General features: G+C 43.9%; 1 protein-coding gene and 1 non-coding gene across 2 annotated transcripts in view; one reads left to right on the forward strand and one right to left on the reverse strand.

Annotated features, from left to right (window-relative positions):
* KNL1 (kinetochore scaffold 1) overlaps window positions 1-15,977 on the reverse strand; it is a 46,758-nt gene extending 30,781 nt beyond the window's left edge. Inside the window, 11 exon segments of the mRNA XM_043549071.1 lie at window positions 1-219; window positions 1,958-2,010; window positions 2,356-2,393; window positions 3,824-3,863; window positions 4,859-4,908; window positions 5,428-5,489; window positions 7,873-7,932; window positions 10,164-10,203; window positions 10,635-10,691; window positions 15,152-15,198; window positions 15,805-15,977. Of these exon segments, the coding sequence (XP_043405006.1) occupies window positions 1-219; window positions 1,958-2,010; window positions 2,356-2,393; window positions 3,824-3,863; window positions 4,859-4,908; window positions 5,428-5,489; window positions 7,873-7,932; window positions 10,164-10,203; window positions 10,635-10,669 (597 nt within the window). The 5' untranslated portion in view covers window positions 10,670-10,691; window positions 15,152-15,198; window positions 15,805-15,977.
* Window positions 15,978-16,251: 274 nt separating this feature from the next.
* TRNAS-GCU lies at window positions 16,252-16,333 on the forward strand. The gene has a single exon. It is a non-coding gene; the product is annotated as a tRNA-Ser (tRNA).
* Window positions 16,334-17,571: the final 1,238 nt, after the last annotated feature.

Raw genomic sequence — 17,571 nt, forward strand, 5'->3', positions numbered from 1 at the left:
ACGAAATTCCTTGTTCATTTCTGGCCCTTCATTTTTAGATGTTAACCCAGCTAAAAATGATTTGATGTCTATTTTCCTAGGTTTGTCAATTTCTTCATTGCTTTTAAGGTTACGTGTGATCACTGCAGTGTGACTAGCTGTCATATCCATTTCATTTTCATCCAAAAAGATAAGTGTTCTGTCGTTTCTATTTGTTTGATTGTTGTCTGTATCATGCCACTAATAAAGAACAGGAAATGACAGTTACTGACATATACAAGAAGCGCTAAACCAATTATTCTGCTTAATACACGGCTCAGTTAAAGTGGCCTAAAGGCCAGTTTTATTTAAAAATACAGACTATCACTTGTATCTGACCTTCTAGGTGAGCAGTAAATAGACACAGCTTTAGCTAAAAATGAAAGCTTACACACCTTCAAGGAAAGAGACAGGGCTCCATAATTACAGCATAATGCTATGTAACATTTTAGAGTAAGAGTTTACTTCAGAACTTTACAGCGATATATAAACTTCTGATATGTTGGATCTATCTTGCTTAGATTATAGCTGGATCACTGATCCTTATTCATAAAGTTGGGTCACTTATGGATCAAAAATGTTCCATTTTTCTTTCCAGTTATATGTTGTGGCCTAATCCTTTCTTCCTGGCTGCAATCAAAAGCCCTCCCTTGTTGCTGGCATATGTATGCTCATGTAAGCAATGGGATCTGGAAGTTATACAATTCTTTTTCCCACAACCAAGACGAGAATGAAGAAAAGATTTAGACAGGCTCAACCAATCTAACATAGTGAAAGAAAATTGACCAATAATGATCCACAATTGACCAGGGTCCTCATATTTTATAAAGCGTAGATCAAAGGAAAATATTCTATACACTTTATTTAAAGTACAATTCTTTTATGCAATACAAGCAATAAGCAGTATGCTTGAAGCAGCATGACCTGTTTGGGCTTTTCTAAAATGATCAGGAGCCTAGGCTTTAACTTGACCAGTTTTGCATGTGTTAAGGCAGGGGTCTCAAACACGTTGCCCGTGGAGTTATTTCCTGCGGGCCGCCATAGGCAGCCAAGCTCCCCTCACCCCCCGCCCCGCTCCTCCACCTACCTTCCAGTGCTTCCCGCCGCCAAACAGCTGTGATTTGAGTTTGAGATCCCTGTGTTAAGGTATATACTGCCTTGTCTACACTAGACTTTAGAACATTTTAATTAGCTTGTATTAGATAACATCTTTAAATCCTAGTCTAGAAAAAGCCAAAGGGCATTGCAACAGCAGCAAGTATCTTGGCAAATGCCTGCCTGGAAAAAAAAAAGAATCACGAGCATGTTCCACAACACTGGATTACATGCTCCCAGGATGCATGAGTGAAGTGTAAGAACACACAAGCTCAATGATTTACATGACCAGGATTACAAAAATATTAGCTGCAAGGTTGGATTTTTCACTGCCTGAGTCAGTAGGGAAAACTACAGAGACATGCTCAAACACCAACCGTTTATTATCTTTCTGGAACGTTGCAGTGGCCATAGGGATAATGTATCTATTCTTACCTCCATCTTTAAAGGAATATCACTAGATGAGAAAAGCATGGGAGAGCTCTCCCAGCTATGAAAAGGCGGTTGGCACAAAAGTCTTTTCTGCATACCCTGAGATCACAACTAGAAATAATGGAGAAGCTCTCTCTAATGCTGAAATTAGCAAGCTACTTTAAAGTAGAAGCCTGCAGTATCACAGTTTGATATTCATCAGATTGGGGGGAAATACTTGGAAGAAAGTCTGAACATTTTTCTCTTCCCAAGAGAATTATGAACAAAGATCCTGTTTGTTCAGTAACTCATTTACATTTTAAGTTGTATTTTCATCTTTGTTGGTTAGGCCTCTTGCATTCATTTGTGTAGGAAGTAATAGATTTTTGGACCCAAATATTCTTAGCATGAAAGAGTGAACGTATTCACATACCTCAGTCTGCTGCACCGGTGTCTGGATTGGGGCATGAAGCAAAGTGTCCATCCCTTTTAAGAGAAAAAAGTATTGCATCCATTGAGTTCGGGATCATAGGAAATGGGGATCTGTGAACTTACTCTACATGTATCAGTAACTGAGTGTGGATAGAACACAAATACAGCCGACTAAGACAAATATACCCTAAAATAAGTTTTCATCAGTCTCTTGTGAGGAAGTAGCTGAGGTCCAACAGCAGAATGCTTGCCAAGCAGTTATGGGGCAAAAACCCCAGTTACACAACAGTTCTCTTCATTAACAGACAGATTGTTCCAGGACTGCTCACATCCTTTATCACAATAAGTAGTTTTGGACAAAAGTAACTTGTTAATAAAGAAATCTATTTTTAAACTTACCAGTAATCTCGCACTGAACAGTTTCAGACCCTTCATTTCTAAAAAAAAGTAGTTTTACATAAACAGTTTACTAAAAGATTTCAAAACACAGAGCTCTCATTTCGGTAATATAGCAAGAAGTGAGCATTAGGCTTGGAACAGTGTTCGGGTATTGAACAGCAGGTAACAGATGCTGTGAGTAGATTTGTAAGATACAAAGTTGCAGTCCAATAACACTGAAGAGAGTCCTTAACCCAAGAAATTATTGCAACATTACATGTCAAGAAGATACTGCCCGTCCCAAATATTTTGCATACTGGTGAATTATTACTTGCCACTGAGGAAGAGAGAAGGGCTAAAATTAATTCCTTATTCTAAACCCAGACCTTTTGCTTTAGGTTATCCCCTTCTGCTCCCAATGGGCTATAAGGCAGTTTGAGTTCAATCTTCTGTAAACTAAAAGGCTCCAGTAATTCCATCTAAGGAAAAGGGGAGTATCAGGTAAACACCTTGTTCTGCTCTCAGTGTGACTTCTGACGCCCTCTCCTTTTGGTGTCCTTTACTGGTCTTTCAGGACAGATAGACTTTAGCATGATGAAGGAAAAATGTGGGGGGTGGGAGAGAAGTGGGAAGATGGTTGGTTTAAAGCATGTTAGTACCTAGACAGGGCTTGACTCCTTTAAAAATGTTAGCTGTTCGTGGCCAACCCTAAGCTCCTCCCTCACCAACTAAAATGTTTTAAAGGCATCAAACTCTACATTAATGAGGTGCATCAATATGTTTTAAACACTTTAATCAAAATCACACTAATTTTTTTTTAACCACCACCATTCCCCCTCATTTAGACAAGGCCTTAGAGCACAGATTCCATGGGCTTGTCTTCACTATGAAAAGAGGTGTATTTTTAGCATGAATTAGTAAACTCAGTAGGGTTCACCTCAAAGAGCTAACATGTTCAGAATATTTTTATCTAGTATAGAATGATACAAACTATCTTCCCTGTCCCATTAATTTGTTTTTGAAGTGCAAATACCACCACTGTGGTACCTCAATGCTGCATAGGGAGTGGAAGTCTTTGAAACATGCAGGTCTTATTTCTGTTCATCCTTTAAAAATCTTTCGGAAAAATCTAGGCTTTGTTATTTTCCAAAGACTTCTACTCCCTTCATAAAACTAAGCATCACTAGCAGCAGAAAGCTTGAAGAAGAACCTGTTCTAGATTCTTTGGGAGCGATGACTAGTGGCAAATACCATGACCCATACAGCCGTATTATTCTGAGTGGCTGAACTGAACATGTGCTTTCTTCAAGATTATCATTTCCATAACCAAGCTAAACCCCTTAAACTAATTTTTAAAATAAAACAGTATGCCATGCTTAATTTTGTTTTTGAGAGAAACATTAATTTTGATAGTTGTGTCATGTAAGGAATTTCCCCCCCTCAGAGCATAGCTCTTAAGGTGTGCAAAAAAACAATTTTCCAAACTTACTGGTTAAATAGGATTTGATTCCTTATATTTGCTGCTCTCTCTAAAAATAAAATGAGAATATAAATATTAAATCAACAAAAGGAGCAGTGACATCAAGACATTCAGAGATAGGAATTAACTGCAGGAAAAAGGTTCTACTCTTCCTGACTTTTGATGTGCCCTCTCACAGTCGGAAAACCAGAAGAACAGAACAGCTTGACGTTCTGTTAACTCTTTTCAGGTACTTGCTACACAAACTTTTGGAAGCTGGGAATAGATAGAAGGATATTCTGCAGGGTCTGTAGAAATTGAATGCTAAATACACCTCTACCCCGATATAACGCGGTCCTCAGGAGCCAAAAAAATCTTACCACGTTATAGGTGAAACTGCGCTATATCGAACTTGCTTTGGCCTCGAGCATTTCCATTATTAATAGTCACTTCCTGCCCCCTGACTGACCCATCCAACCCCCGCCCCCCGACTGCCCCGACCCTTATCCACACCCGCCCCCTGACAAGCCCCCGGGGACTCCACACCCTATCCAACACCCCCGTTCCCCGTCACCCGACCGCCCCACCCCCAGAACCATCCAACCCTCCGCTCCTTATCCCGGACCACCCCCCCAAGACCCTCTGCCCCGGCCCAGCACCCTTAACACGCTGCTCAGAGCAGCATGTCGGAGCCAGACACACACTGATCTGCCAGAGCGTGCAGCCCCACCCCCCAGAGCACTGCTTTATCATGTTATATCTGAATTCGTGTTATATTGGGTCATGTTATATCGGGGTAGAGGTGTATATAGAATAGGAACGTTTATTTTGATCAAAAGTTTCCTCTTAGTTACATGATCTACAGAGCTGTTAACTAATAGGCTCTCTCAGCCTGCATGCAGCTACATAGACTGAATCAGACCTGTCAGTCACTGACAGTTGGCCCCGCCCTACCCTATCAGTGACTGACAGGTCTAGTTCTGCTTATGTAGCTGCATGCATGCTGAAAACCCACTGGCCAACAGATCTGTAGACCCTGTAATTGAAAGAGAAAGAAATTTTTACCTGTATTTTCTGGCTCTACCACATTAGTTTGAAGATCTGTCTGGAAAACCCTGAAACAAAGAACAGAATAGACATTTTTATAAGCTACACAAAATTATCTCTACTGGAGCAAAGGGTGCTCTGTTTAAAACCAAGTTAAAAAAAAAAAAATCAGTTTTGATTTCAGCCCCTCTCTATATTGTATGTTCTACAAAATACCTGAACACAAGTGCTCAGAAAGACAAGAACTTCCTGAACTTACCTCCAACTTCCCATGGGAAATTATCTTTATTAGACTTAAAATGAAAGCCACGAAGTGAATCAATGACACAACCAAAACATTCTAGTTATAAAATCTTCCCTTTTGCCTTCTTTTCGAGACAGGCAGAAGAATGGGTTAAGGATCTCTTCAAATTCCTGAGGTCTCTGACTTTCTATTTTCTCCTGCCACCAATAATATTCAGTTCCTTCACTTGAATTCTCATGCATTTATGCAAACCTATCAGTTTCACTGGCCACCAGCTCACTGCCTGGGATGTACATTTATACATAAACAATCTGTAGATCAGCAACCTTCAGATTAAACTTACTTTATGGTATCTGCAAAGCTGACACGGCGAGAGTTCTTCCGACGCTTCTCAGTGTCATAATCCTAAAGATATAGAGAGGACACAACAATATGATTTACAGGTGACTGTTAATCTTATTCCATATAAACCAGCAAACCATTCCTTGGAGAAGATGGGCGCACAACAAATGGAATGCATTTACTATCATCTTTAACAGCTCAGCAGAGCACAAAAACTGGAGTTCACAAAGTTATGTAGTAGAGAACCAATTAGACGTAAGGATGCAGCCCTTAAAGTACATCTTCTACACTAACTATTCTCTATGCTAATGTGAGATGCCTGATACACAGTTTCAGATTTCAATATAGCCAGGCATAATTTATCTAGAAGAACAGTAATTCCATCTGCAGCTTTTCTCAGACTTCCCTTTCCCTAACCTACAGATCCCCACCCTAGAGCAAGCAGCTATTGTGGAGTCTTCCTCTCACAAATCAGTTCTCTCTCAGACACAGTAAGGAGAGCACTACTGACCGGGAGTGTTTCTCATACTGCCTGACACACTAGAAAATGCATATGGTGCTGAGCAAGAGATTTACAGAATTGCTCTCAGCCCTGCCAAGAAAGATGGGAAGAAAAAGATTCACCATTCTCACTACTGTGAGGAGAGATGTTTCAAAGAATCACAAAATAACCACAGCACAGTGTCTTGCAATAGCACTGTTTGTATTGCATCACTATGATGACACTCACAAGGTAAACAGTGCAATGGAACGTTAGGACTTCACAGCTCTACGGCTCTCTGACTCCATTCACAGATCCAGCGGCTCTGAATCTCAGCAAGGTTGAGTATCACTTATTTAAGGAAATATACAGAAGACTTACATGACAGGGTCCAAATTATATACCTGCAACAAGACTAATTCCATGGAATTCTTCTAAATGCATTTCAAAAATCATAAACAATGCCAGCAACGTGAGCAATTGTGGGTAAAGTCAAACTGCTAAGAAATGATGGAGTTACATTGATCAACATCTCTCTTAACAAAAACCTTGATATTTTAAGGAGACATCTGCTGTTGGGAAGATCCCTTACATGGTGGATTGTGAGCTGTTCTTCACACTTGAACCAGATTTGGCATATGTACTGTATGTAAGTATCTCAGGCCTTATTTGCATATACTGTTGGAAAACATCCACCTTTTGTTCACTTACAGTAACATATGCTGAGTGACATTCATTAAGACTCATTGTGATTGCTCTTGCCACTGAGCAAATATGAAGATAAACAGCCTGATCAATAGTGCCTCTGTGCCTTGGCCTTTTTCATTTGCAGACTTCTAAAAAATTTCAAATGGAGGCAAGTACCCCCTCTGGAAATCTTAGACAGTCTGTGGACCCACAGAGGCTCATGGACCACAGGTTGAAAACCACTGTTCTATGGTAACAAAAACCTTTTGCAGACCTCTTCGACATAGTCTGAAGACCCCCAGGAGCCCTCGGACCACAAGTTGAAAACCCTACTCTCATGATACAGGACAGACTGTGGGGCAGATAGGAGTGTTTTGAATAGAGGAGTTGAAGAAAAATGGCCAAGATAGTGATTAAGTCAATAGACCATAAAAGAAAGACACAGAAATTAACTAACCACTTTCAAAAGCTCAAAGGTCAAATATCAGCATCCTGTATATCTTTCTTGTACTCCTCAGGGAAAAATGGGACAAGCAAACAATTGAAAATTTAAATTCTGTGATCAATGAAAACCACATGTACACAGCAAACTCCTTCTGGTGAGTAAGTTAAATATTCCACATCCATATTTATCATAGTGTAATGAACAGCAAAGTCCATGTATACCCTAGAGCACAGATTTAAAGGAATGTATTACAAACTTGCAGAGCAGCTGGGACTACGTCCACATGTACTATGGGGTGGCAGACGTTTACTTGAACTAAATCATGTACTAAAAGTTACTCTGTATAAAATGAAAATATTAATGTTTGTTAACCTTTACCTTAAATAGAGAGTTTGCTGCCTAGTTTTTAACAAGTTAATTTTAGCTTTTCATATGTAAAATCATTTTAACTGCTATAATAGTCTATAAACATTAATCAGCCTTAAAACTCTAAGTCTTATGGACTGTAACAAAAGCAAGTAATATCTACTAATTTGTTAATCATTGCTCTCTTCCCTCTCCTTTTACTTTAAATAAGTTTGCTTTTGCTAAGGCAAACACAAAAAAATAAAAAACTGACTGGAATAAACACTTTAGTTAGCCTACAAAATATCAGATAAATGTTACAGGAAGTCCACAGAATTTTAGCAACTGAAGCATTCATATTCTTGAGCAGTTATAACAAGAGTTTCTACATGTGCAGCCATGCCAGTGAGGTGACTCAATCAATGACACTTGTTCAGAACAGATTGCAGTCGTTAAAAAATATTGACAAGTAAAGGGTTAATCCCTACCTGAGTGAATTCATTCCCACTCCCAAGGTCCTTGAGAGGACTCCGCGGAGCTTTTAAAATCTAAAAGGAAATATTTATAATAGTTGAGAAAATGATTTCTGCAGCTTCAACAATTGGCCTCCTATAAAAGATCAGGCACTCAGGAAAGCTAGCAAATGAGTAACATGTTCCAATACAAACTCTCTCTCTCCTCTACTATGATCAGAATGCTAATCGAGCACACACTTTGCTGCTGCTTCCTGATTTCTAGAACTTCACCTACCACAAATGACAGTTTTATATGAAGATTTCCAAAAAGCAAGACAGTACAAAACTCCATCTGAGAAAAGTAGTGCGCAGGATTGGGACATTAGAAAATGGATGAGACAGTAAGGTTAATTTGGTATTGCACATTGGTGCAGAAGATAAGATTTTTTTTTAAAGAGATGTTAATGACCAAAGGAAGATGAGAGTGCAGCAGCTCTTAAAACCTCTTAGGAATTTTTAAAGCAATCATGCAAGATATACATCTTAGGCAAAGAGCTCACTCTGAATTTCTGAGCATATGTCTCATTTCACTGTTTTAAGCACTTCTAATTCTTCTATTAGACAATAAGGTACATAAGGCTGTCCCTTTCAGTAATGAATTCTTTCACTTTTGTCAGAAAGATACTAAATGAGCCCACGTATGTTTTTTCTTAAATTATAAACCTTTCCACGGAAACCGTGTCAAACTGTGTTACGTCATTTTGTTAACAGCAATGCTTCCATCCTCTTCCATGATGCAACATACAGACCACTAAATAGTTGTCTGATCTACCAGTATATCCATCGAGCAGCTATTTCAATATGCTGTGGAGAACGGTGAGGACATATCTTCACTACAAAATTAAGTCAACATAAATTAACTCGACATACAGCCACCAGAATAATTACACCTCTACCCCGATATAATGCGGTCCTCGGGAGACAAAAAAATCTCACCGCATCATAGGTGAGACTGCGTTATATCGAACTCGCTTTGGCCCCCCTGTTCCTTGTTCCCTGACCGCCCCCCCCAGAGACCCCCGTCCCTAATCATCCCCAGGACCCCACCAAACCCCCCCGCTCCCTGACTGCTCCGACCCCTATCCACACACCCCTGCGGCAGGAAGCAGGCGGAGTGGAGCAGGCTGGGGCCGAGCTGCTCCGCTCCAGGCTGCTCCACTTCTGCCACTGCCGGTGAGTGCGGGGGGGATCCCTTCCCCCAAATCCCCTCCCCCGAGAGACGCGGCTGGGTCGAGGGAAGCGGAGTGGGCTGCTCCCAGCCTCCTCCTAATCCCCCGGGCCACTCTGGGACTACGGGGCCCCCAAAAGTGCCCCCCCACAGTTCCTGCCTCCCAGACCCTGTGGGGGGACGGGGGGAGCCCCCGAGACCCTCTGCCCCTTATCCAACCCCTCTGCCCCGGCCCAGCCCAGCACCCTTAACATGCTGCTCAGGGCAGCATGTCAGAGCTTTATCGCATTGTATGTGAACCCATGTTATATTAGGTCGCATTACATCGGGGTAGAGGTGTAATCTGATTTTTAATGTCTACACTATGCTCTTTCTGTCGGTGGCGCGCATCCTCATCAGGAGCACTTGCACGGATTTAACTGACAATGTGGGGCACTGACAACCTGAGCCCTGCCACTTGGGCTCAGACTCTCCCCCCATCCTCCCCAAATCCCTCACCGTGATGCAGACGAAGCTCAGGCTGTCCTTCCACACGCACATCCCCAAATCCCTCACCAGGAGCTGGTGGCAGCTCTCCTTCCCCTCTTACCCCTCCTCAATCCCTCACTGGGAGGCAACCCCAGTTCGCGCTCTCCTCCTCACCTACCCTCAAATCGTCATTGGGCAGTGGAGGTGAGGTTCCAACTCTCCTCCCCACTACCCGCAATTCCTCACTGGGAGGGCAGCAGTGGGCTCTGGCTGTCAGCCCCTGATGGCAAAGGGCGATGTAAGCAACACAGGCTCTACATGGACACTGCATTGACTTAACTATATCAACTTAAGCACTACGTTTTCGCAGAAGTGGAGTTATTAAATTACTGTAGTGAGCGACTTACATCAGCAGGAGCGCCATTTTAATTTAGACGCTTACTGAGTAAGTGGCCAGACTGCACTATAGAAAGCAACTAGAACAACCATCGGAAAGAGATGGATAGACAAACCCACTTGACTTATTCTTTTTTGACTCTGAGGATTTTCCATATGCTAGGGAGAAAAGCAGGCTCATCTATACCAACTTCCACTACTGATAAATGATCTTATTCAAAGTCACACTCACCGAGGAAAGCCTTTGCCTTCTGATGCATTCTGTATGATCACTGAGAGAAAAGAAAAGAGGAACTGTTAGGGTGTAAACCCACACAAAGGATGTCGTTCTTCAATGACACTATCTTTAGCAACAAGTTTCTAAAATGGGCTGGATTTCATTATTTTTATGTTTAGAAAATAATTCAATCCAAGCCCTCTTGGCACAGCTGATCCCAATGCTAGAGAGCAGAAAAGAAATTCTGGAAAATATAGTGCTGCCCCCCCCCGATGAGACCTCAAACAACCTACTGCTATGAAATATTTGTAGAACTTTCCCTTATTGTAACAACGAAGCTCCCTCTGTCCTTTGGGTTTAATGGAGATGTTAGCGTCTCTGGGGACAGCTGCTGTGTGTAGGGCCAAGGACAGGAAATAATCTTTATCCACTAAAACAAAACAATGTTTGGCACCTTAAAATTCTCAGTTGGAAGCTTCAACTTACTTTTCCTCATTTGATTCTGAATAAATCCTGTCCATTTCTGAAGGGCAAGTTTTTCCTGTAACAAACACACAACATTTAAATCCAAAAAACAGCTAAGAGTCAAAGCAATAGGGAAATCACATTAAGCCATGATACTCAACCACTGCCACACCCGGGTCATTGAAGTGGTGCAGGATAACAATCACTATTGTTAAGGTTGCATCATGACATCTGTTTAAAGGTGGACCTAAGTCCTCTAAAATCAACATGCTTAGTTGGATTTCTTTGAAGTTTGATGTGCCTCAGGAAGGTGCACGGCAGGGTTAAGGCTCCAGAATTGGAATAATTTAAGCCAGGAGTCACAGAAAAGTTGAAAAGTTTCTAGGTTTTTTTGTTTTGTTTTTTTTTTTGCCCAGAGCTACAAGTCAAACTATTGACGCAATGTGGATCAAAATGGTCTCAATCTGTCAAGTTTTATCCAAGGTATTGTATGGCACTCACTAAATCTTTGGGGGACCCAAATTGAGAGTGGTATTTAAGAAAATGTCCGTTTACACTGTGCATGTGCCAATATTAGGAAAACAGCTAGAGTTCAATTCCTGACGTTACAAATGCTTTAAACTTGACTTTTGTAAGTGCTCTAGAATCCAAATTGTAACTCTGATTGCTTTGAAATTTGGTGTGCCTCAATGGAGGACAGGGTAACATTAGTGATCCAAATTTGAGGTCATTTGACCCAGGGATTCCTGAATTAAAGCTCCCATCTCCAAATGGTTTTCTTTTGCAGCCTTGTTAAAACTGAGAGGTACTAATAAAAACGTAAGAGCTGCCATACCAGGTCAGACCAATGGTCCATCTAGCCCAGTATCCAGTCTCCAACAGTGGCTAATACCAGAGTTTCAAGGGGGATGTACAGAACAGGGAAATTTTGGAGAGATCCACCCCGGCTTCTTCTCTCTTCATTCCAGGCATGGGGCTACATCCCTGACCATCTTGGCTAATAGCCATTTATACACCTATCCTCCATGAACCTATCTAGTTGTTTTTTTCCACCCAGTTATGTTTTTGGACATCACAAGATCCCATATCAATGAGTTCCACAGGTTAATTGTGCATTGTGTGAAAAAGTATTTCCTCTTGCTTGTAGTAAACCTACTGCCTATTAATTTCATCAAGGGACCCCTGTTTTTTGGGAAAGGATATATAACATTTCTCTATTCACTTTTAATAGACCTTTATCATATCTCCCCTCAATTATCCCGTTTCTAAGCTGAACAGCCCTAATTTTTTTTCAGTCTCTCCTCGTATGAAAGCCATTCTATACCCCGATCACCTTTGTTGCCCTTCTCTGAAGATTTTCCAGTACCACCACATCTTTGAGATGAAGTGACCAGAACTCGAAACAGTATTCAAGGTGTGGGCATACGGTGAATTTATATAGTGGCACTGTACTTTGTCTTATTTTCTATTCCTTTCCTAATAGTTCCTAACATTCTATTCAACATTTGACCACTGATGCACATTGAGCTGAAGTTTTCAGAGAACTATCCACCATGACTCCAAGATCTCCTTCTTGAGTCGAAACAACTAATTTAGACCCCCATCATTATATTTGTGTAGTTGGAATTATTTTTTCCAATGACTGGATGAATGACAGACCTCTTAATGGCCGTGAGCGCACCCTTCAATTAACAGAACTAAGGAAAAGTAAATCATAAGTCCCCACCTAAGAGAAAAGGAGTTTGAGACTGAGCAGCTGGAAGTTGCTGCAATTTGTGAATCATGGGTGGCAATTTCATTTTGAAGGGACTGTAATCACAGTATTGGGGGGGGGGGGGGAGGGGGCGCGGAAATAAGACAAATTACTTCTTGGGAGGGAAAGGGAAAAATCTTAGGGGACAAAGGAATGGGGGAATAAGAGGTTGGGGTTTGGAGCTTCAGCAAGGAGAGGGGTCTTGCGGGGAGAGGGATAAATAGGGTTGAATACTAGGGAAGGCAAGAGAGTTTGTAGGCTCAGATGAGGAAAGTATAGCACCCCCAGCTCTTCCAGTGCACCCCAATACTCTGCACCCCACAACTCTGCCAGTATATTCCAACTACGCTGCTCCCCCAGCTGCCCATGCACCCCAACCAGCCTAAACCCCAACTCTCCTGCATCCCAGCTCTGCCAGTCCCCGCCAACCTCCTGTATTGCCAAGTCCCCCAGTCCCCTGCACCTCAGAGCTCTGCCAGTGTGCTAGCTCAAGCGGAGGTAGCACAGGTACATCTACATGAACTAGGAATCACATCTTCAAGGTCAAATGCAGAAGTACTGTTACTCACAGAATACAATTTCAACCTATACTTTAACTTAACCATCATTAAAGCATTAGAATTCTCTCCTATTCCACCTCACTGCTGACAATATCCTTTATAATAAAGGCCCTATGCCTTGCTACTGACATTCTACTACATTCTGCTCCTACACAATTCTGCATAGAAATAATGCATATTGCATCCTGAAGGCATACATGCACCTCTTCTCTTTCTTTACACTGGAGGGTGAAAAACAGGTTACCTCATCTCACAATCACAGCTGTCTCACACTTCAAAGTAATCCACAGATCTTGACCAAGCAGAATTAACTAATACCTCCACTGTCAGTTAATCCTGGGGGAATTCTGTGCCAAAAATATAAAAATTCTGCACTAAAAAATTAAAAATTCTGTACACAATATTTTAAAATTTTGCAAAATTCAGCAAATTTTATTTGTCAAAATAACACTAGATAATCACACCAGTTTCAATTTTAGTAATTTATTTCAAAATACCTGTCAGCAAGTATGTCTGCAATATTACAGACACAAAAAAATCCCCCCAGGAGTAGACAGTTAAAGAAACCCCGATGACAACCCAGTTCATGTTTCTCTGCCCGCTTTCTCCCCCTCCCAGAGCCCAGCCAGGGTGCCAGACACCCACAACCCCTTCCCGCGCCACCCCCCTTAGCATTTCCTGGGTTTCTGACATTAGAGTTTTGCTCAGCTCAGTGTTCTGCAAGGGGATGACATATCACCAACCAACCTTATCTCTGTATTTTGCAATAGCTTTTTGTCATTGAATTATAATATTTATCTCCTCCTGTCTAGTCACAGAAAAGCATGGCGCACTCAACGTCCACATTTTCTAATCTAAGTTACCAGTTTATTCAACATTTGTGCTAGACCAGTGCTTCTCAAACTTTTGTACTGGTGACCCCCTTCAGATAGCAAGCCTCTGAATGCGACCCCCCCTTATAAATTAAAAAAAAAAAAAACACTTTTTAAAATATATTTTACACCATTATAAATGCTGGAGGCAAAGCAGGGTTTGGGGTCTAGGCTGACAGCTCGCGACCCCCAATTGATAACCTCATGACCCCCTGAGTGGTCCCGACCCCCAGTTTGAGAATCCCTGTGCTAGACAATCTTCAACAATCACAACCCATCCATTAAATTCTCTTTAGAACACTCCCACACTAGCATCAACTTCCTAGACACCACAATCAGCTTCATCATTGGAACCCACAGACAACTGTATGGAAGAAACCTACAGATTGCCACACCTACTTTCACAGACCCAGTAACCCCTTTCCTCCCCACAATTACACCAAAAAATCTGTTATCTAAAGCCAGGTGCTCAGATAACACAGAATATACTCCAAAGATAAGGTCCGGAATATACACCTTAACATTCTTAAAACCATCGTCACCAAACAAGGACAGTCCCCCAAAGAACTAGATCATGTAATGGAACGGACCACCCAAATACTCCGAGATAACTCCCTCTAATCCCATACCCCTAGTTGTCACCTACCACCCCCCACACTGGAACCCATGTGTGGTATCATTAAACAATTACAACCCATACTCAATGGGGGCCACATCCTGAAAGATATCTTTCCCGAACCCCCTATTCTGGCCTTCAAACAACTCTCCAAGTTAATCATCAGAAGCAAAATAAGAACGGCTATACTGAATCAGACCAAAGGTCCATCTAGCCCAGGGGTTCTCAAACTGGGGGTCGGGACCCCTCAGGGGGTCATGAGGTTATTACATGGGGGTCGCGAGCTGTCAGCCTCCACCCCAAACCCCGCTTTGCCTCCAGCATTTATAAGGGTGTTAAATATATACACAAGTGTTTTTAATTTAAAAGGGGGGAGTCTACTCAGAGGCTTGCTATGTGAAAGGGGTCACCAGTACAATAGTTTGAGAACCACTGATCTAGCCCAGGTTTCAGAGTAGCAGCCGTGTTAGTCTGTATCCGCAAAAGTATCCTGTCTTCCAACATTTATACATTATACATGTAGACATGGCCTTACAGATTTCCCTCACCAAAAGACGTTGATCCAATGAAAGAATTACCTTACCCACCTTGCCTCTCTAATATTCTGAGACCTACACAACAACAGCCCTGCATATGTGAGAAATAAACCATACCAGCAAAAGCACTGTTCTACTGGTACGATCTGCACTAGGGCTTTTGTCAGTAGAGAAAGGTCACCAAAAAAAATCACATACCCCTAACCAAGATTAGTATACCAACAAAAGTTTCTCGTGTAGATGTGGCCTAAGAAGGGGGAGGAACAAAATAGCTATAAAAAACAACTGTCTGGGCTTAATAACGTTAGCATGCAAATGGTCCCAAAACTTATCAATGGGACAGGCTGCATGGAGGTCTCCCCAGAACGGCTGCTGTCTGGCTGAGAACAGGTTTCGATCAGCGGCGCTGGCCGTGTTCGCAGCGGAAACAGAAGGGTTTTAAAAACGGAGCGCTCAGCATCCGCAGACAGCGGCACAGAACCGGCGCAGAGACCTGCACGCGCGGGACCGAGATCTCGGCTTCCCCCTAAGGCCGCGGCGAACACCTCTCGCAAGACTGAGCTGGTCCCATGGGACAGTTACCGTCACCGCACGGCACACAGGGGAGCGGGAGGCGACCCGCCCTCAGCCCCAGGCCGGGAGAGGGGCCCATGGGGATCCAGGGAGCCCCCCGCCCGGTCAGAGACCCTCCCGCCAGACACAGAGGGCGGCGGCAGCTCTCATGGGACCCGCCCTCCCTGCAGGACCCGGGCCGGGCCCGCTCCCTCCCACCTCTGCTCCGGGCCGGCCCCCCGCAGAGCCCGCTCCCGGCCCCTCACGAGCCGCCGCCATTACGGACTCCTCACCCTCCACAGCTCCGCTCCAAATCCAGCCCTCAAGACACCAACGCCTCCTCGCCGCCGCCGCCGCCGCTTACTCCCGCGGCGCCCATCAGCCTCGGCTGAGGCCGCCGATTCACTATTCAAACCTAACCGCCTATTCTTGCGCATGCGCCCTAGGCTCCTGGCAAATCGCACTCCACAAGTACAATATGGCGGCCCCTACACCCTCCGCCGTACAACATGGTGGCCACCAAATTTCCGTACAACATGACGGCCTCGGTTTAGTCAGATCTACGTATTGCATTACAATGTCTCCTCCTAAACTGTCTCAGGGCTCGCCCCGAGGCAGAAGTGGAGCTAGGAGCATTGTTCGTTCATGGTGGGAATTTCTTTAGGTGTACTCTGTACAGGGAGCCCAAAAACAAGCTAAGCCTGGCTAGACTCGTTTCTTATAGACTACGGGAGGCTGTAGATTTCTGTGACGAGGTGGCCGAGTGGTTAAGGCGATGGACTGCTAATCCATTGTGCTCTGCACGCGTGGGTTCGAATCCCATCCTCGTCGCAAGATGTTTTTTTCTTCTCTTTATTTAATAAATGAAGCGGCTGGATTTACATTATTGCTGGCTGGGAGGGCGGTTGATTATTTAGCAGCGTGCCGAACACGCCCGCCAGCTTCATTGATCTCGATCACAATCGCCTATCAGGGCGCGGGGTGACCATAAAGTGATTGGGGAGCACGCCAGTGACAGTGAATGCCTCCCCAGCTGAAAGGCAGTTTTCTGCCCCCCAGCAGCTCCGTAGGGGGGGGACACGTGCTGCCTTCCGTCGCAGCGAGGCGGCCCAAGCGGCTGTGGTCCGGGCGAAGGAGGCTGCCCGAGGCGGGACGCGCGGGCTGATCCGCACTGTCCCAGGGCGGCGCGCTGGCAGAACCCGAACCGCGCTCTCGTGTAGGGGAAAGATCTGCCCTGTTTAATTCTAGGGAACATTTCAGGTCTCCGTCATGGGGCAGGCGGGGGGAAGGGGCGGACATCGGGACTACTGAATTATGGGAGACAGCCCCCCTGCTCTTGGTTAGGGGGTCGACTCGCTCCTCTCCTTTTTGTTACAGTTTCTGGGCTGCCCCTCTGCTGCAGGCAGGCAACACTTCCTTAGTTACCGAAGAACGCCTGGGCACCTCTTTGTCACAGAATAGCTGCTTTCCTGTGGCAGGGAAGACACTTGTGCGTCTCACTGTGGTAGGGGGATCATCTGTGTGCTTCTCCCTAGGACCGGCTCTGGGCACCAGCAAAGCAAGCAGGTGCTTGGGGCACAATGCCAGGGGCAGCGTTCTGTTCATCCTTCTTGTTTCCTTTGTTTTGTTTGGGCAGTTGCGCTCTTGGAACTTGGGGCAGCAAATTTTTTGCTTGGGGCAGCAAAAAACCTAGAGCTGGCCCTGTTTCGCTCTGCTGTGGGCTGGTCTGGCCCAGACCTGAAGAAGAGATCTGTGGAGCTCGAAAGCTTGTCTCTTTCACCAGCAGAAGTTGGTTCAGTAAAAGATAGGACCTCACCCATCTTGTCATTCTAATATCCTGGGACCCACAGGGCTGCAACACTGCAGACAACAGTGGACTAGGGAGGCATCTGGGCTTCCACAGTGGGGAGACATATGGAGCTAACAAATGGGCTTTCCCCTGTTATTAGGATAACCTGAAAATCCCTGCTATGATGGTTGCAATATTTGCTTCGCTCACCCTGTGATAAAGAACAAAAACTGGGTTTGTTCCTGTAGTGGGATAACCTCACTGAACTATCCACTTTTCC

The sequence above is a fragment of the Chelonia mydas genome, chromosome 6 (genome assembly GCF_015237465.2).
Source record: "Chelonia mydas isolate rCheMyd1 chromosome 6, rCheMyd1.pri.v2, whole genome shotgun sequence".
Taxonomy (NCBI): domain Eukaryota; kingdom Metazoa; phylum Chordata; order Testudines; family Cheloniidae; genus Chelonia; species Chelonia mydas.